This window comes from Vigna unguiculata, chromosome 7 (genome assembly GCF_037176805.1).
Source record: "Vigna unguiculata cultivar grain cowpea cultivar isolate G323 ecotype 2 chromosome 7, ASM3717680v1, whole genome shotgun sequence".
NCBI lineage: Eukaryota > Viridiplantae > Streptophyta > Magnoliopsida > Fabales > Fabaceae > Vigna > Vigna unguiculata.
The window spans coordinates 45,742,633-45,763,222 of record NC_140798.1 but is presented as its reverse complement, the minus strand read 5'-3'; the positions used below and the strand labels follow the sequence as shown (position 1 = coordinate 45,763,222).

At 33.0% G+C, this 20,590-nt stretch overlaps 3 protein-coding genes and 1 pseudogene across 9 annotated transcripts; all 4 read right to left on the bottom strand.

Moving 5' to 3' along the window:
- Positions 1-141: 141 nt before the first annotated feature.
- On the bottom strand, positions 142-1,042 carry LOC146884905 (uncharacterized; annotated as a pseudogene). Its single transcript, XR_014996718.1, has 2 exons — positions 295-1,042; positions 142-229 (listed from the first exon to the last, which is right to left on the bottom strand). The product of XR_014996718.1 is annotated as an uncharacterized LOC146884905 (transcript).
- A 931-nt stretch (positions 1,043-1,973) lies between these two features.
- LOC114191435 (uncharacterized) lies at positions 1,974-2,540 on the bottom strand. Its single transcript, XM_028080607.2, has one exon. It carries the CDS (start codon positions 2,538-2,540, stop codon positions 1,974-1,976), a length of 567 nt encoding a protein of 188 aa, XP_027936408.2.
- A 5,480-nt stretch (positions 2,541-8,020) lies between these two features.
- LOC114192057 (LEAF RUST 10 DISEASE-RESISTANCE LOCUS RECEPTOR-LIKE PROTEIN KINASE-like 2.5) lies at positions 8,021-10,375 on the bottom strand. 2 transcript variants are annotated; one of them, XM_028081613.2, is made up of 3 exons: positions 9,574-10,375; positions 9,405-9,437; positions 8,021-9,129 (listed from the first exon to the last, which is right to left on the bottom strand). In XM_028081613.2, exons 1-3 carry the CDS (start codon positions 10,307-10,309, stop codon positions 8,024-8,026), a joined length of 1,875 nt encoding a protein of 624 aa, XP_027937414.1. In that variant the 5' UTR covers positions 10,310-10,375; the 3' UTR covers positions 8,021-8,023. The 2 variants fall into 2 exon arrangements, with proteins under 2 accessions (XP_027937414.1, XP_085531756.1); XM_085675630.1 differs by lacking the exon at positions 9,574-10,375 and having other exon boundaries at positions 8,021-9,071; positions 9,405-9,431.
- A 5,340-nt stretch (positions 10,376-15,715) lies between these two features.
- Positions 15,716-20,590, bottom strand: LOC114192060 (putative protein phosphatase 2C 15). Of its 5 annotated transcripts, none has more exons than XM_028081615.2 (10): positions 20,394-20,590; positions 19,698-19,764; positions 18,936-19,307; positions 18,589-18,760; positions 18,292-18,445; positions 18,146-18,209; positions 17,881-17,988; positions 17,642-17,767; positions 17,277-17,512; positions 15,716-16,275 (listed from the first exon to the last, which is right to left on the bottom strand). In XM_028081615.2, the coding sequence occupies exons 3-10, from the start codon at positions 19,143-19,145 to the stop codon at positions 16,050-16,052; spliced, it is 1,296 nt and encodes a 431-aa protein (XP_027937416.1). In that variant the 5' UTR covers positions 19,146-19,307; positions 19,698-19,764; positions 20,394-20,590; the 3' UTR covers positions 15,716-16,049. The 5 variants fall into 5 exon arrangements, with proteins under 5 accessions (XP_027937416.1, XP_027937417.1, XP_027937418.1 ...); XM_028081616.2 differs by lacking the exon at positions 20,394-20,590 and adding an exon at positions 19,962-20,376; XM_028081617.2 differs by lacking the exon at positions 20,394-20,590 and adding an exon at positions 19,974-20,376.

Here is a 20,590-nt window from a genome sequence, read left to right as displayed (position 1 = left end):
TGAATGATGTTTAATGCTCTCATTAAAAAACGTGTGAATTATAAAAGATGATTCTGATGACAAAAAGAACTCCTTAATTGTCATAAATAATTGTAAAAAGTTATTATTAATTTTAAGTAGTAAATAAAAAACAATGACACTTTATGCCATGCAAGATGCAGTCTGGAATATTAGATCATGTTTATTACCTATTATTAATCCTAGCTTCCAAGATGGACTTTTATCCTTCCTGCATAGTAGGAAAGATCGATCACATACTTAAAGATATATGAATTTGGTAAATATTAGAAATACCTTGTGGCGCAATGAAGGTTTCGTTGGTTGTCGAGGCGACAATGGGTTCTGGGACCCAAACAGTGCATGCACTCATCTGACGGATGGAACTGCAGGGGAATGTCAGCAGTTAAGAATGCAAAGGGATTTGCAGAGACTGCATAGCCATTGACGGGAAGCTGAACCAGGAGGAAGCTAGAGAATTGTGAGACACATCATCAGGGTGTGGAGGCCCAATGAAGATGTCATAGTCACAGCTTGTATTTTTGAGGAATGTTCTGGGGGTCTTAACATGGCGGGTGCGGTTACACTTGAAAAGGGTTATGTTGTTGTTGATAGTGAAGTAACCTAAGGGAGAGGTGGGAGGGAGTGAAATATTGTGGTTGAATGTCTCACAACTATCGGATTGCAAGAGATTATTGAGATGATCATCAATGAAGTAGACAGTAGTAGCAGCCCATTGCATCTCAAAATTTGTAACCCTAATCCACCTTGATCCGATCTTTAACGTTACCCCTTGCCCTGACTTTGGATTCTGATCATCACAACCATGGATTGGCCATATGCCACAGTCTTGGCGTTGTAGCGTGGTGAAAGGGTAACCGAATTTCCCATGGTTTCCACAATCAAACCACAACGGACAATCACCCTTGTGCCCATTCCCATTCCCAACCCACACAAGGAAAACCATAATGAACATGTAAACATGAAACATCCTCAGAGGATGGTAAAGAAAAGGTTGTGATTGAACCCAGAGAATAAAAACCCCATAATTTATAGATTTTTTTTCGCATGTAGCACACTCTTTCAAAAATATTCCTCGGATAGCATATTGTACACAATATTTACATTCATAGCACATTTTTATTTTACGTTGATAATTCGGTTTCCGGGCAACCGAATTCTAAATTCAATTTTGCAATTTTTTTTTTCTTATACCAGTCTGAATTCGGTCCCAGGGACCCGAATTCTGTACTGGTTTTTTTTTTTTTAAATGATGGAAACATAAAGTTTTTTTAAAATAAATATAATTAATTTTTATTTTTGTCATCAATAAAATAGAAATAATTAAATAAATTATTTTAAATAATAGAATTATAAATGTGTTATTAGTTATTAGAAAAAAAAAATTTATTTGTTTTTGAATTTGTTGATTTTAAAATTGATATAATTAATTTTTTTTAAATAGATAAGAGTAAAAAAAATTAAAAAAATCGAATTAGTAATGTTTTATTAGTTATTTGAGGTGTTATTTGAAAAAAATAGTAAAATAAAGAATAATTTATTGTGTTTATGAATTTGTAAATTAAAAAAATGAATTTGTATTGTATAGTAAGTGATTTTATGTGTAATTTCAAAATATAAAATTCAATTTAATTTTAAATTTTGTTTCATAATTTGTGAAGTATGAATTTTTTTTAATATGTGTTAACAAAAATTGGAATTATAAGCTTCTTTTAATTTTGGATAATTGTTAAAAATTTTATATTTTAAACATCGTAAATTTGTCTAAATTAATTTAGAAATGAAGGAAATAATTAAAATAATTTAAAACGATTTTATTATTGTATATGAAATTAATTTTTTATATGTTTTTGGTTAATGTAAAATAAGTAAGAATAAAAGATAATAAGAAAAGATGTGTCATTGAATTGAATGAAGTTTATATTTATTGAAGACAAATCAAAGTACAACATAAACTAAGTGGTTTGATGCAGATCATGAAAGTGCAGGGTTATTAGGACAATGATTTCTTGTGTGTCCTTCAGTTCTACAATAGGAACACTTTCTTGATTGTCTTCCTTCCCTAATGTCCATCTCGTCCTAATTCTACTTGATTTAGGACAACCCTTCTCAGTCCTTTTTGTGGTAGGATGAGGCCAAACCTGTAGCCCTTGGTATGGTGGCCAATATTCTTCATGTCTTAACTCGCCAAATAAATTGTCATATACTTTGACGATGACATCCAGCCTGTAATGTGGACTTATGTATATGCTGAAGTCGTGATGTGCATGCTTGGAAGCTGCAATAACATGTGAACATGGTAGATGTAGTTTTTGAAACTTTCCACAATCGCACCACCTTTCATCTAACCTGACTACAAATTTTCCTATCGGACGAACCTCTCTGGGATTGACCATCTCCTCCACTCTAAATCTTGTGGTATTTCTATCAAATTCAACGACGTGATGCGTGTTGGACTTGGAGTCCGCATCTTGTAGGAAGTTCGTCGCATATTCAGAATACACATGACCAGCACTGAGCATTGCAGTTATTTGTCTACCTCTTTTGGTGAAGCTAGTATAAGGTGAGTGTTCCCTAATCTTACGCAGTTACACCGGCTACACAGTACATAAATGTCATGTATCAACTCGTCTAAACGAACGCCTTTTATTCGCGAGTTGACTTTGAAAACGAGCACAGAAGACTTGGAAAGAGGTAGATACAAACACGATAAGTTCTTAATCATCACAACAATTAAGCCTGACCAACAACGTTTTCCGTTCAACTTCTTCTATTTCGCAGAAAGTGAGGATGGTAATTGACTCCTCCAAAATTCTTGCGTTTCCCAATTTAAGTTCAAAGTTCGAACTTAGATCTTCGTTCCTTTGCTCAGGAAACAAAATGGGACCTTTGAGAAAACTTCTAATGATGATTAACCTTTTTACTTAAACTAAAGGATGTTTAATAAATCTTTTTGACTCCACCAAAATATTCTTATGAAGGATATTTTCTTTCAACTTCTAGTATCTAAAAGATACCTACTCACATGGTGGGCTAAATACAAATTCGTAAAATTCCACTATTAGTTGTTTTGTTTGAGCTGGAAAATGACTATGGAAGACCGAGTCTAATCCTGTCACTAAAGAGTGGAAAAATCAGTAGTGAAGCAGCATTTGTGGGACATATTGAACCCTCCAACACAAAACAAAAGGTAAGAAGATAATAATCTGCTTCCAAATTGTTTTGTTCTTCTAGGAAACCGTTCAAAAGGGTGTATATAATCATTTTCATATCCCCGTTCGTATTCTATTCAATCACATCAAAATTGGCACATTTTCTGAGTAAGTATTTATAAGCATCTTTCCCCTCCCTCTAACACGTTTCCTGGACCCTACCAATGCTATTTTAGATTACACTACTTATTAACAAAGACTTGCTAATTAAGTAGGATAGGATAACACAAATTGTGTTTAAAGAGTTTAAATAAGTTTTTGGTCTTTTGATAAATTATTTTGTCTCCAACTTTTTTCTTTATTTCATATTAAATTTTCAAAATGCTATTTAAAATATTTTATTTCACTTTTCAAAACTTATTTAGGGGATAAAATCAAAATATAATAATCTATTAAAGACAAATATCTTAAGTCTTCTTTCACGCAGACTCGTATGTTCTCTTTTCAGAGAAAGGAAAGTGTGAATTATTTGTTGTGATAGTATGTATTTAAAGTCTAGAATTGGGAAGGAAGGAGGGGAGACCAAGATTGTTACCCCTTCATATGAGCTCATTTGAGAAGAAAGTAATTCATTTTCCTATTTTATCTTTAATTTCAACTCACCGGTAATTTAAAGAATAGATCTTTAAATCTTATTTAAAGATTCCCTTTTCCATTCACTATATCCCTTTTTCAAATATTTTTAAGTTAATTACCATGTATGAACAAGATTTATTATTTTTCATGTATTAACAAGATCTATTAAGATGGAAAAAGAAAAAAACCGTATAAATAAACTGCTCCTTTTTATTGTAAATATTGGTAATAGTATTACCCGTTAGGTTTACATTGAAGTTTCACCGGGGAGAACAATACCAATGAGACCTGAGTCCAATCACAAAAGAATTGACACTATGTTCAACCCAAAACCTTAAGACAATGAGTTTATGAGTTTTTATTCTTATATAGTGTTCTACTTTCTTATTTCTAACCAATGTAGAACTTAGACTCACACTTGAATTCTTAACATTACCAAAATTTTGAAAACATTTTACGATCAACCAAATGCAGTAGAAATATTTATATAAAAGAAAAGTACTTAATTTTACTTGTAAATAAGATTTTAAAAATTAATTAATAAACCAACATTACTTACTAAGAATAACAAATGAATTTAAACCAACAAAATTACATAATAAGAAAAAAAATAGTTTAAGTCAACAAAAGTTAGTTAAAATATAATTTTTTACAATTTTTTATTAATTTGTATTATTATTATTTTAATTTCATATGCTCGATTACGATCATTCAATAAGTATTTTTAAAACATTGGGATAAAATAACCCAAAATAGAAGAGACTTAGTACTTGTTTGATTCTACGTTAAACCAATGTATAATTAATTTTCTAATTTCTAAAATCAATAAAAGAGTAAAAAATTTACATGAGAAGACTGCTTTTGTATCAAAGAATTACTTTACCTTTAATGTCATATTTTTATCGTTAAGTGTATATTTATAAATAAATATTAATGATGTTATAAAGTCCAATTTATTTGTTATAAGCTCAACTTTGGTAAAAGGTTTAAGGTCAGCATATTTGTTTTTCTTTCAGGATGTTCTTTCACCTTTCCCTTCATTTTTTCACTCTTTGTCTCATGCATCCAAAACAATTTCAACTCTCCCCTCCTGTGGACCAGAAGTTGAGTTAAGGCACTGCGAAACTCTCCTCCGAACTAATCGAAAGCTTCCTCCACGTAAGTTGAACACCAAAACTTTATATTTTCCCGTCTTTTTCAGTTTGATAACGTTGGTTCAGCTTTGGAGTCGTCCTTATAGCCTAATTTTGTGTACCTTTGTTATTCTACTAAGTGTTTTTTCCTCCCCAAATTCAACTCTTAATCAAGGTATGGGAAGCTAGAACTTTTCACGTTTTAAAATTATATTGCTTGTTTTTAGTTTTGTTTCGTGTTTGTAATGCTTGGATGATGGTTGTGATGGTGTGATAATATAATGTATGTGATTTTTTGGCTGGATTTCTGATGTTGCATGCAGGAGCAAGAGAGAAACTGTTATTCTCGCTCAAACGAGAATTCTCTAACCTAAGAGAGAGTAGTAGAGAACTCTCCTTTGCTACTACGCGAGTTGTCGCTCAAGTGAGATCTCTCGTCCAAGCGAGAGCAGTCTCGCCTAAGTGAGGGAGTCTAGCTTAAGCGAGAACTCGCAGTTGTGCATTGTGCTTGCTGTTCGAGTCCTCACCTAAGCGAAAAGTTTCTGGCTTGAGGGAGAGGTCAATGTTGCTTGAGCGAGACCTTCTAGCCTAAGCGAGAATGGTGCATACTTGTTTTTAATTCTCTTATTTAATCTGTGGTTGGCTGTATACCTTGAGAAAGCATGAAGTATATGACTATGCATATATTATGAGATTTTATGAACTGAAATTGTTGTGCTTGGTATGAAATGATTATGGATGTTGAGAATATGTACATGGTATGAACTTGACGTAATTCCATGAGGCTTTTTGGAGAGACCTCATGGTGATATTCTGTAGTGTATGTAATTGGATAAGGATTCAAGCAAGGTTATATTTTGACACTTTAAAGAATCAATCAGTCTCACATAAAGTAGATTGGTTCATGTGGCGAGAGTAGGAGGAAGTTCTAGTCTTTGGCAGGATAATGACCCTAGATAATCATGGACTAACCTTGTGTGTGGTAGGGTGAAATCCATTGGCAATGGCTTTGCAGAGCAGTAGAAGTCATCGCAAGTCCAAGCAACTAGTGAATTCAATCTCATCACATGTATCCGGATAATTGAGCCAGAGGGTCCTTATTGTTTGCTATCACATGCTTTGTGTGCTTACTAATTTTCCTATTTATAATATGTTTAATAAATTGCTTGCTCATTTATAGGAAAAGTTATTTTTCTCTAGCTTACCCTCTCATTTTGTGTTTGTTTCTTGTTTGGCTTCTCTTCTTGCGATGATCACTAATATTGATGTGAGCATATGTGGAAACCCCCTTGTAATCACCATGATGATGGAAATGTTGTGGTGTAGTTTAGTTATGATCTGGTTCACTGTTGGGTCTATTTTGAAGGACACTTATTTTAATTATAATTCATTGCTTTGCGAGCAATCCTTTTAAACAACATGTTTAAATTATGTTTATGACATTCGTTCTGTGCCTTAGTTTTTCTTTTCAGATTAAGATAAGTGTAATGGCTGATCATTTATATTTCTGTCTCGTGCTCTACCTTACATTATAAAATTATAAAGTGTGATGTTTGATTTACTAGAATTTATCTATTAAATGAAATGTGACATATGTTATGCTAATGTGTTGAGTATGTTAAATATAAATTAATTATATCTTTCAATTTAATCTGCATGTGTGATTTTTAAATTGAAAATATTTTGTTATTCATTAAAATTTAAAAGTAGTATGTAGATATTTTTTACATGATTTTTTTAAAAGATTTTATTTGTAATATTATTTACAGTTTTTAAAATTAGTTTACTTTAAAATTAACTTTTTCTCAATTTTAATCCATACACATTCTTGTTCTTATTCTTATTACAATAAAATCAAAATATTTTTATAATTTATTATATTATTTAATTTATTCATTTTTAATAATATGAATCAAATCTTCTCTTAACTTTTCACTCATTTATATTCACTTTTCACTTTTTTATTATTTAAATCAAAAAAATCAGTTTCTTTTTCTTCCTTTATTTGCTTCTCAAATTAAACTTTTAAAAAGTTAAATAAATTAAATTATTTAAATTTGTTTTATTTTTAATTGTTGGGTCTATTTTGAGTTAGTAAATTTAACAAAAATTAAAATAATAATATTAAAAAGAATATTTTAATTAAGGTAAAGTTAAAGTTTTATACCCCTGTTAAATTTAACTTATTTAAACAAATTGAATTAGATTTTATGTCTTTTTTTTAATTTCAAAATAAGGCCATATTATACTAGAAATCAGATATTTCAGTTAATACTCCAAATTTCATCAATATATATATATATATATATATATATATATATATATATTTTTCATTTCACAAAGTTTTGCAAACATATAGTCTATAGATCAACTAGTTTACGATCTTTCATGAATTCAAACACATAATTAATCTTTATTTCCTTCTAAAACACTCTATATTGAGAATACCTTTACTACCAAATTCACTTGAAAGTTTAAATATAAGATTTTTTACTTAAATAGCTCTCAATATCTTAAAAAAAATTGTAGTCCAACAAAAATTAACTTAACAATTCAGAGAAAGATATAACGTTAGAGTAAAAGTTAAATAAAATTTTACATCTTGTGTAGCACAATAAATCTTACTAAAAAATAATATAAAATCTCAAAATAAGATATTGTATTAAACATGTTCTTAAAATCAAACTTATATTGAAAAGACATACAAGACAAAAATCTACTGTATATATTTTGGTAAAATATTTTTATTAAAATCAATAAAAAAATGACATTTTCTTTATTTTATTGTTAAAAATTATAGGAATTTTTGTGGTTTAAGTTTAGCTTTAAGTTTTTCGTGCATCCTTCTTTTGTTTTTCATAAATGAACTTTATTATCAATGAAATTTCACGTTATATTATTATATTTTTACAATATTCTTTGACATTTAACCCTTTCAAACAAGCCACGCATCATTTAGCAAAAAAACAAGTAAAACCTGTGAAGTTAGCACGTTACAAGTAACTATTAAAAAAAAAATGACCAACTTATGACATCAAACTAAAAGTAAAAAAGAATAGTAACACGGAATACATCTTAGTATCCTTATAAACTTTCATATGACAACTTAGTCGGAGATATTGGAGGAGAAGACAAATATGGTTTAGGTGGAATTTGCAAAAAATCAAGTTTACTTTCTAACATTTCCACCACTTTACTTATGGTCGGTCGAGTTGATGGATGAGTTTGTATGCACCACAAGCCCACTATTGTCATCTTTCTCACCATTTCGTCCTCACTTTCATTTCTCACATTTTCTAAACCAAGCTCTGTATTTGATTCAAGACGATTATAAATCCAATGGGGAAAGTATATTTCACTCGACCGGTCTACTTTTGTCTTAATATTCTTTCTTTTTCCAACCATTTCTAAGACCATCATTCCATAACTGTAAACATCTGACTTGTGTGACACAGCACCAAAGTTTCTGGAAAAAACTTCTGGAGCAATATACCCTGCAGTTCCTCTGGCACCAAATAGGGATACCATACTTTCTTTTCTAGGACATACTTTTGCAAGTCCAAAATCTGCAATTTTTGGACAGAAATCCTCGTCTAGTAATATGTTGTGAGGTTTTATGTCAAAATGTACAATTCTAGTGTTACAGCCTCTATATAAGTACTCTAATCCACGAGCTATGCCAGCTGCAATATCATTCAATATTTTCCAATCCAGTTGATGAACATCCTTTGATGCAATTTTGTCTTCATAGATGAACTTGTCAAGAGATCCGTTAGGCATAAACTCGTATACTAGAGCGCGGTGAGTATTCTCAAAACAAAATCCTAAAAGTCTAATGATATTAACATGTGAAGTCCTGCTAATACTCACAACTTCATTGATGAATTCTTCTCCATTGCCTTTAGATACAGTTAAAACTTTCACTGCAACAACACATCCATCATGTAATTTCCCTTTGTATACGCTACCGAATCCCCCTTGCCCTAATTTGTTTCTGAAAGAGTTGGTCATTTTCTTAACCTCTAAATAACTGAACCTGGCTGTGGGAAGGGGTCCGTGTTCCTTCAAAATGTCTTCAATAACGCGATGAGTTGGATTTTCCCTCCAAAACAAAGGATAAAAGATCTTTGCTCTGAAGCAACAAATCAAAACCATCAGCACTACAACTACAGAAGCCACCACGGTCAAAGCTGGAAAATTTATTAAATATAAAAGGAAAACAATTAGTGTATATAAGAGTAATGTCCTGTGTGTATGAATAAAAGACACCAAACATGTTTACAGGCTATCCTTTATGTCGATCAACTTGACTAGATTTTGTCTTTTAGCAATAAAACCAATGTGACATACAAATCTGCCCAGTATTTAGACTCGACCAGAATAATTAATTCTGGATCCTGATCGATCGTATAATAAAATATAATAAAATGATAAAACTGAATTGGGTGTGTTTAAAGTGCTTTACCTGTTGCCACTTTCGACATCTTTCTGGTTTCCTCTGCATGAGGAAAAGAAGAAGAAAAAAAATCAAAAGGAATAATTTTATGCAAACCCCTTAATTCATGTCAAACATTTTGGTAACGCAGTCTATTCTAGTTATTTTTTGATGATTTGAAATTGCAGAAGAATTGTACCGTAACTGTTGGCACAAGAAAATTGCTCTCTGCTGTCAAGTTGACACTGCCCTTCTTTGCGATAGTGGCAATCTGAACATTGATCTGTTAATTCTACGTTAATGGTGACATCCCCAGTTACGAAAGTAAAAGGGTCATTGGCGTCAGGCAAGTCTTTAATTGGAAGCAGGACCTTTTTACACGCTGTAAAAGAACTCGGAGACGCATCATCATCTGTAGTGAAGTGGTTGTAGTAGAGATCGTAGCCAAGGCACCCATTATACTTGCTCATATTTATATTTCTGGCATTGAGGGTCTTGTCGCACAAGAGCAGAGTTGCGTTGTGTGGCAATCTAAAAGCAGCAAAGTGAGAAATAAGAGGAAAAGTATAACTGTTTACAAAAGCTTTACAACTCCGGTTCTGCAGAAGGTCATAGAAATGTTCATCTCTGAATTGAAAAGTTGCGAAACGGGTAGTAGGGCTACTAAGAAGCTGAGATATGGCTACAACCTGAACCCAATTTTCATTTGCTTGTAATTGGATAAATTTGGGCGTATGTGGATCCTGATCATCACAATTTCCTATGGACAAGAAACCACAGTCGTGGCGTCCAGTTATAGTAAAAGGGAAACTGATATTGCCAAGATATCCACAATGAAATGAAGGTGGACACCTTCCTTGGTCTCCGGCCGCCAAGAGAAGTGGCATAAACTTACAAAACAGAAGCAGTAATACAAATTCATGAACCGAACTCATGCTTCTTCAATCTCACACTGCCTTTATGAATGAGTTAAATGTGTTATAAATAATTGAAGATGAGAAGAGTGTCTTCAACCATTTAAAGCGTTCTCGGCGTTGGCGTGACCGTATAAATTGCATAATACCTCAGTTGACTTGAAGAATGACATTCGAGGACTTAAAGTCTGAGAAATAAGTATGTAAAAATTATTACAGTAGGGTAGCCATCGTGAAGACTTCTTTCTATCATATTAGTGTGAGTGTAAAAACATTTATTAAATTTGCAAAGCTGAATGCTACAATTTAAAATCATTTTAAAAAATTTATAAAAGAAAAATAAATATTTAAATTAAAAAATATTTTAAAGATATGTTTACTTCAATTTTCTAAATTCAAATGAAATCTCATTTTCTAAATTCAAATGAAATCTCATTTTCTATCCCAAAATTATAATATATCATTTAATCAAAATTATACAAAGAACAAATATTAAATTAATAATAATTGAGATTTAACTTATATCTTTCATCTTTTGAAGTTCAATATGTGTTGGGTGGTGATCAAAAAATTCATGGCAATTACATTAAATTATTATATTATAGAAAATAAAATTTATTTATACAATTATAGTGATGAAATTACACGTATGATAATGAGTTAGAAAATAAAAATTATTATATAAAAAATATCAAAACAGTATTTTACATGATAAAAATTAACAACAAATAAAAATCAAATGGAAACAATTTGTTATATCGTTGAATGAAATCGCTCAAAGAAAAAAAAATGTATAGTTAAGGGTATAACGAGATAAAAAATACCATATAAATCTAATAAAATTTTTAAAATATTAACCTACTTGAATGATAGAGAGATAATAAAAATTGTTTTAGCGTAATAAAACAATTCTTCAAATGAAACAAAGTTAATGATAATAGAATGAATAAAATATACAATAGATTGATAGTGTTTAAACATTGTGAAAAGTCAATATACAATAAATAAAAATATTAAAAAAAAGTAGAAATATTCAAAAGTGAGAAATAAAAAATATTTAATCGATATACATTATTTGAACATAATTGCACAATGGTTGTAATATGAGAACAAATTTCTTGGATATGCGAATTAATTTCATGACAAGCTAAACAATGAGAAGAAATACAAATAGAAAGTGTAATATATATATATATATATATATATATATATATATATATATATATATATATATATAAAAGGTTACTTATTAGAGTATAAGTATTTTAATAATTTAAACGGAGACGTGATAAGTACTATAACAGGTATGGGGACGAGATGGATATATTGATTCTTATCTCCATCTCATACCCAATTGAAAAAGTTAGGTATTCCTTACACTATACTCAGTGGAGATTCTCCGTCAAAACAATGACAAACTCGATCAATAACCACGGGGTTGAGTTTATTTGTCATTCCTAAGTAAATAAACAAAAATCAAACATCTTTATGAGTCAAAATCTATAACTTTGATCCAGATCAACTCGATTAAACCTTTGATTTGGACCGACTTGATTTGAATTTTGATTTAGGTTCGGATATATTTTTAAGCTGGGCTAGATTGACTCAACCTTTACCTTTATCGAAGCTAAATATATTGTATTAAAGAATAAATTAAAGCCTTGTAGTAAGGTCAAACTCACTTTAACCTTGACTCTAATCTACTTTTACAAGAGAACTTTGGAAGTTGAGACTTTATTTTAGTCCACTCATTTCTTGGCTCTATAAAAAGAGCTTATTCAATAGTGAATTAGGATGGAGGCATAAGCAAATTCACACCTATAACTTGTATTTAGTATCTTAACAAGCAATTTCTTTTTCTAATTTTTATAGACAAAACGACCTTGACACAAACTTTGTTTACCCGCAGTTTCTTCATGCACTACCATAAATTTCTTTCGACCTTCTTAAATTCTTATATTACAGAAATTCAGAATGTAAATTTTATATTTGGAACAATTGAAAGTGTAAATTTTGTATTTTAAAATACACTTTTTATTTTATTTTTCAAAATATACAATTTGAAATACAATTTTTTTTATATGCACATTTCAAAATATAAAACACATTTATATTTTATATTTTGAATTATGCTGGAATACATTTTTTTATTATTTTGCAATCCAAAAATGTATCATACGAAATACATTTTCTTATATTCTTATCTGTACGTTTCATAATACAAAGATGTATGTGAGTACAGTTTGAAATTATGGAGGTGCTCAAAGAAATTAGACTCGTGTGTGAAATGGGTTTGTATATGATAACAAGAAAATTTTGATAAAAGTGATTGGGGTGTGCCTGTAGCAGGGAGCTTCTCCCTGCACCTCCAATAAAATCTCCTGTACCCCCAAAACGTCCTTTATTTCCAACGCTGCCCCTGGTTAAAAAAAAAGTTACTGTGTCTGTTTTAATTTACTGCGCACCCCAAATACCCTGCACTCCTCACACCCCTCACCACACTGCACCCCCAAAACCCCTCTACCCGCACCCCAATAAAAAAAAGCAGATTCTCTCCCTCTCCCTCTGCACGCTGCACACACTGCACACACTCTTGAGAATCTTTGACCTATCTCCCCACCCCCACAAAGTTTCCTTCTCCCCTTCTCCCCCACTGCACCCCACAAAGCTTCCTTCTCCCCTTCTCCGTTTCTTTATTTTTATTTTTTGCAAAACGGATTGTGTAATCCGTTTCACTTTTTTTTTTTTTTTACAAAACGGATTTTGGAATCCGTTTCGTTATTTTTTTTTTTGAAACGGATTGTGTAATCCGTTTCAATTTTTTTTTTAAAGAAACGGATTTTGGAATCCGTTTCGTCAATTTTTTTTTTTTTAAAAAACGGATTTTGGAATCCGTTTCACGTTTATTTATTTATTTTTTTTCAAGATTCGTTTCTGTTTGTTTTTTTGTATGCGTTTAATGTTTTTTATATAAAAATTCGTTTGATGAAATTGAACGTGCACTTGTCTTTGTATGGGGAAAAGAAAATAAGGAAAGATGAGTGCGAGTATTTATTCTTTTTTACATCTTTAACACACGGATTATGTAATCCGTTTAGAAAAACAAAATTTTGGTTTCTATTTCATGTTCAAGTGTTTGGACTTTATGTGTTGGACAACACATCCATACAAATAAGGAGTGTAAATTTCAACAAATAACTTATTCAATTGTGATACATATGGAATGATAGGAAAATCAGAATTTATACGAAATGGAATACAGAAGCCGTTTCATACTGTATGAAACGGATTCTGTATTTCGTTTCATAAAAAAATTTGCAAATTTTTTTATGAAACGGAATACAGAATCCGTTTCTGTATTTTTTTATGAAACGGAATACAGAATCCGTTTCATACATACAGAAACGGATTCCGTATGTATGAAACGGATTCTGTATTCCGTTTCATAAAAAAATTTGCAAATTTTTTTATGAAACGGAATACAGAATCCGTTTCTGTATTTTTTTATGAAACGGAATACAGAATCTGTTTCATACATACAGAAACGGATTCTGTATTCCGTTTCATAAAAAAATTTACAAATTTTTTTATGAAACGGAATACAAAATCCGTTTCTGTATTTTTTTATGAAACGGAATACAGAATCCGTTTCATACATACAGAAACGGATTCTGTATTCCGTTTCATAAAAAAATTTGCAAATTTTTTTATGAAACGGAATACAGAATCCGTTTCTGTATGTATGAAACGGCTTCTGTATTCCGTTTCGCATGCATTTTGATTTTTTTATTTAAACGTATTTCGTTTTGTAAAAGTTGTCTCCGTTTCATAAAATATTTTCTTATATACGTTTCAGATCAAAAGCAAACAGAAAAAGAAAAAGTTTAAATGGAAGTGAACACGGGATGAAGAAGAAACGAAACGGATTTGAAGAAGTAACGTTTTGGGGGTGCAGGATGTTGGTGACGCAGTAAATAAAATTTACTGCGTCGTAACCACTTTCACCCACTCTCTCAGCCGGTTGTAAATAAGGGTATTAGAGTAATTTTTGGGGGTACTGAAGAATCGTTGGAGGTGCAGGGAGAAGGCCCCCTGTAGCATTTACCTGTATTCCACCGCACAAGAAGACAAAAGAAAAATGAAAGCAAAGAATGTATAACGCATACGCAGCCTGTTACATTTTTATTTTTGTGATTCAAAAAAGGTGTATAAATGATAGGAATTCAAGTGTGAGTCTAAGTCCCACATTAGATAGAAATGAGAAAGTATAACACTATACAAGAATAAAGACCAATAAACTCATTGTCTTAAGGTAAGGTTTTGGATCGAGAGTAATATCAATTCCTTATGTAAATCACTATATAAGAATAAGAATAAAGACCCACAAGTGTGAGTCTAAATATCAACTTGCCTTAAGATTTTGGGTTTCATTGATGAGATAATTTTACACGAAGGAAGGACAAGAAATCAACTGGAGCCATCCCAAATTCCCTATTTTTTAGAATGAAGTCTCTAAACAACAGGATTCTCTATTGATGTAATATAGATTGAAGTTACGGTGTCTTGTCGTGCATGAATCCTTCTAAAATGTGTATTTGATTCAGAAGTTGACTTGGGAAATGAGCATCAAATACTTGGAGAAAAATTCAGGTAGATGACAAACATGTTTTCGGTTATGGGATCATCTGAATTATTACTCCAATAATGAAGAATGTGACCCACCACGTTTTCCGTTCAATTTGTTGATGCAACTTGCTTCGTTTCTAATCTGTTAAAGCAAATATACAACAATGTTCACTTCTTCAACCATACACGCTTTGGTAACTTCTTCTCGGAACACTTTGGCATCATCGTGGCTCTTTTTTTCCTTTCATAGACCTCTTTTGTGGTGAGTTCCAAACTATCCACCACGTGCAATAACTTCTTAGCAAAAACGATTGATTTTTTTCAGGTTTATTCTCTTCCGCTGTCACTTTTTAACATGTTTATCTCCTAATCACGTTGAGTTTCAATCAATTTCTGGTAGTTTTTGAAATGTTTTGTGACTTGGTTTTCAAAAGGTAGACCTAAAACCGTTGTACCGAAATAATGCTACCAAAACATAGTGGGCCAAAAATTTACTGTGCTCATTGGTCCACGAACATTTCAATGACCTAATTCTAGCCTGTAAATGGTTTTTTTTCTGATTACATTATGATTTTGTTACTTGTCTTCGACCATTGAAGCTGTTCGTACAAACTTCAAATTGAATAGATCAATTGTTCTGCACCACATGCTGTTAAAAAATTATTTCGTGCCAAAGATTTTCACGAATCATAGCATTAGAAACACTTTCTGCCACTAAATAAAATTTTTTGCTCATGTGAATTTGGATGGGTTAATTTTTCAAAGCGTTTCAATCCCCAAGAGTTGGAAAGGTGATGGAAATTTGTACAAAGCACGGAATGTTGCATAGAAGATGAAAATGACAGCCACTTTTGTGGGTACATTAACTACTATACAAAAGAATTTACCAGGGATCGATTTTAACAATCAGAGATGAAGAATCTTCAGCCGCCCAAAAAACCCTTCCAGGTACTCTCCCAGCCATGATTTACTACTCAAAACGCAATGCCCGTTTTAGATGAATTCGCGGATATTACATATACATCTGTCGCTACTTCAAGTGAGATTCAATCAATTGATTTGCTATAAAAATCGTGAATACAAAAAATGTGAAAGGTAGCATAAAGAATTCTAGAATAAGACCCCAATTTTGAGCCTATGAGACCTTAACTCCACTTGGACGTTTTCCTTCCATGGCATCCTTCTTGTCACGGCAATCAGAACAGAGAAAGGGACCTTGCCAGGGTTTGGAGCTGGTGGAGAAAATTGAACCGGCGTGGACAGAAATGCCCTCACTTGGAGCAAGATCAACTTGACAAACAGCACAAACAAAAATACCAGATGTTGATTGCCCCGTGTTCAAGTTGTCATCATTTCCTAATCTGCATACATAAGTATTAAATATCAATGAACCATAACTGATTTCAAAGTATTTCAAAGAATAAGATAGAAATTGTGATTGAGCAATTCGAATAACTCGATAACCAAACCAGGAAAAAACTTCCACCAGGAACAAACTCATAGCTACAGAACACATATTGAATTGGGTCACGTAGATCCCAAGTGGATATCATATCAATTAAGAGAGAACTATAATGTACACATATTTATCAGCACACCTATATAATGTACTGTAACACTGAAAATAAAGATAAAATTTTAGTTTGTTTGATCAGGAAGGATGCTGACATAAATATCTATGAGGGAAATACTGTTTCCAATAGTAACAGAGTGTGTCAAAACAGAATTTGAATATTACAGATACAAATATTTATGAGGGAAAGACTGTTTTCAATAGTAACACACACTGTGTCAAAACAGAATTTGAACACCTTCCTATCATAAATTCTTATCTTCAAAGTTATGTCCAGTTAATCGTAATCCTACATCAAAACCTACTCGAATTGAAAATTATTTGTAGAAAATATAACATCATTCCTAATAAAAACAGAGTCTATAGCCATGGGTGATATTCATAAATGGCAATTCATTATATTGAAGATCCTTAATGTCTGTGCTTTTTGTTGGGGAGCAAACTTAATGCGCGCAGAGACAAGTCCATTAATGTTAGATGAAGAAAAATCCAAGTTGGTCTGAACAAGATCAACTGAATAAACAAATGGTTGTCAGAAAAATCCTTAATGCCTTAGCATGTATCTCACAAACTATCTCAGCATATCATTTACCAGTCAGTAATAGTCTCACCACCAGCTCACCTTCATAAACTGTGTACCAACCAACCCCTACTTTTAATGACACAAATACTGGCGGGACAAATGGAAGTCTCCAAAGATGGAAAACAAAAATGCAAGTAACCTTCATGAAATTTTCCCTGTTTCCTCAGTTGAATAAATTTTCATATAAAAGAGAACGAACAGATTACCTTTCAGCAAGCATTGCCGATCCTTCTTCAAACAACTCCTCCACTATATTTATAGCTGAAAGCTTTTTTGACAGCTTACTAGCAGAATCACGGGATCTTTTTCTGAAGGAAAGAAGATCTCTCAGCTTGTTCCGCTTTTGGGGGGGAGGTGTTGGTGGCAATTCATTATCAGGTGGGATTATGTCAACTACTATGCAAGTTGTATCATCCTTTAATCCTCTCGTTCGTAGTGCTTCCTGAATAACAGTTGAAATGTATATACAAGTGAGAAGAAATGCCAACTTTGTAATATGCTAATGTCAAATCACAAGCCAGAAGACATGCTGATTTGGCTAAATTACGGATAGCAGTGTAGTGCATACTACCTTGACAACCTGCATAGCTGCAAGTTCCGCAGGCAAACCTCGACAAGATTTTGCAGCCATTTCTGAGGATAGAGCATCCCATATGCCATCAGAAGCAATTATAAGCCTCCCACCAGCCTTTGATAGCTATAATCCATCACAAAGGGTAAGTTTTTATCCTGAACAAAGACCTCACAGGCTGCATAGTAATTGTAATCTCTGACATAAAGAAAATGAAATTATCTGGAAACGAATTATACCTTCACTTGTTTTACATATGGTATGGGAACTATGAACTCTCCAACATCCATGTCTCCAATTGACCGAGAAAGGCATAGACCCCCTGGCCAGCATCGAAGGGGACCAATCTGTAATGGTTCAGAACTATACTTCAAAACAAGGATAAGCAAAATTCAAACTCCCTAAATTAGATGCTGAAAAAGGGGCATGGGACAAATGCAAGATTTCTCCTTTCTTCCATTTTAGGATGAAAAAATAAATATAACTACAACTAAATATGCTCACCTCAGCACCACCAACTATGCTAAGTCTCCCAACTTCACCTCCACTAGCAGTTACACGTTCCCTCCTGTGCATACAGAATAACTTGTAACAAAAAGCATACAAAAAAAAGAAGCAAACTAACTAGGCCATAAGGGATAAAAACATACTCTTCAATATTCTCTTCAAGTCTGTGATCAACAGTTAAGGAGGAAACAGCACCACCCTGGGCATCTAGCACACAACGGGAATCTCCAACAGATGCAACAGTAACAGTCCACCTATCCACTATTACAAACGTGGCTGTGGTTCCAGAAGTTTCTCCTACACAAAACCAAATGAAGGCTCTAATCAGTAAAAAGGAGAAATACATTCCTGATTCCCTTGTTCCGTTTTTCCACCCTCCCAATATGAATGAATAACTATACTACCACCAAAAGTGCAAGAATAAAAGCTAAAGTCCACACCTCGGCTCTGAAACTCCTTGTCGGTCTTAACGAAACCCGCAACCAATGCCCTGGGTAAAGCATGCAACCACTCATCTCGCCCAAGCCCACGAGGAAGAGCACTCAACACATGATTTAACAAATTCTCCCTAGTAAAAATAGCAGCAGCATTTCCATTATGCCCATCAAAGATCTGTGAACCAGAAGAAATGAGTGATCATCTCATGGGATGATGTGCTTCCAGCCAAAAGGACATTCATTACAGTCCAAAAGGGATGTTGCCACACCCCAAGAGTAAAAAATAAAGCTAAATTTCAATAAAACAAGCAGAGCAAAATATAATCCGAAGCAGAAAAATTGAACAATACCGCAAATACAGAAAAGGATGATGAAGGGTTCCCGGGCACTCGCTGACAATCTGTCTTAATCAGAAAGTAATCCTCCCCTTTCTTGGACTGAGCTGCATGTCCAAACCTCACAGTAGGCTTCTCCATCTTCTCACTCTTCATCTCTCTCTTCAGCAATGCGGCAAGAGGCACAAGATCATGATGACGCCGCCTCCCTTCACCAGAGGCCATGTCTTGCCCCACCAAAGAACCTTCAGCTTCTCCTTTTTCTCTTCACCAATTACTCGAAATCAAGAGGCCCTCACTCTCACGAGCATATTAGACCTCCAAGCATGAAACACTCCTCCCACGAGTAAACACTTCTTCGCAATATAAACTTTATCCCAACTTGATCTACATTCATCACAAAGATCAACAATTACCTACTCATCCCCAAAAACAACCAAATAAAGCATGTAAATCCAAAATGCAAAAGCAACTTTTTACAATGCATCATGCAAGTATGACCCAGTTTTAACATCTACCAAGGTTTTAAAGTACGATTACGGGAAATTGCAGACAGAAGCAACCACGATAGCAATCACAGTTGCAGGAAACTGCAATCACAATTGTAGTGGCAGACTCCAAAAAAGTCTCGACCTGCAGTTGCTTGATGAACCACGAGCTTGAATTACATTTTTCATTCAAAGAAACAGGGAAAATTTGTTGCTGGGTTCGAAGTACCCAAAACAGAGAACACAAATTCCAACCTTAGAAAAGAAGACAACAAAGTAGCTGAATTACCAGGGTGAATGTCTGGGTGTCCACCACGCGCAAAACCAGATCAGATAAGACCGCTACACCAAGCAAACTTGCACAGAAGAAGAAAGAAATATTTCAATACGTAGACGAAACGCGTATTGGTGACTAGGTATGAACTGTTAAACCCAATAATGCAAACCCATATATAATCTTCCATTAAACAAATAGAAGCACCCAATTCTTAGAGAGAGAGAGAGAGAGTTATTCACTTTAAAGAAATAAGAAAACAAAAAAACATAAAAAAACCTTGGAACCAACCCAACACTAAGTCAGCTCGAAGAACAATTTTCCACCACCAAGAAATGAAACAAAGATTTCAACTTTTATACGTAGATTCCACCCCAGAACCAAAAAGAATAACAAAAAAGCAGATGCTGCTGGCGTGGTTGCACGGGATCGAGCTATTTTTCATGGAAGGAAGAAAGTGGCTTTACTGACTTATAAAGCCTTGCTTGCAAACACCCACATTCTGTTTCAGTTAAATGTCGGTATCTTTAAACTTTCTCTCTTTCCTTCCCCCAGAGGGAAAAAAATATACACACAAAAAAAAAATGCAACCCCTCTTTTTTTTTTCTTTCTACTTTCCAAGAAAAAACGAGTAAAATAGGGTGAGGAAGTAGTGACAACTGGAAAAACATGTTGTAGCAGGCAAGTGTGAAATTGAGATGGACATACAACCTAAGCAGGAGACCAATTTCCGTCACAAACGAAGGGAATGAGTTTGATTATCTATCTCGTTGGATTATGACAAGAACAACTAGAAGATGAAAAGATGAAGGGAAATTGAATTAAGGAAAGAAACAAAGATGCAGACTTGGTGAAAGTATACAGATAAAAAAAAACGGGCGAGGGAGATGGTGGGGACCACCCAAAAT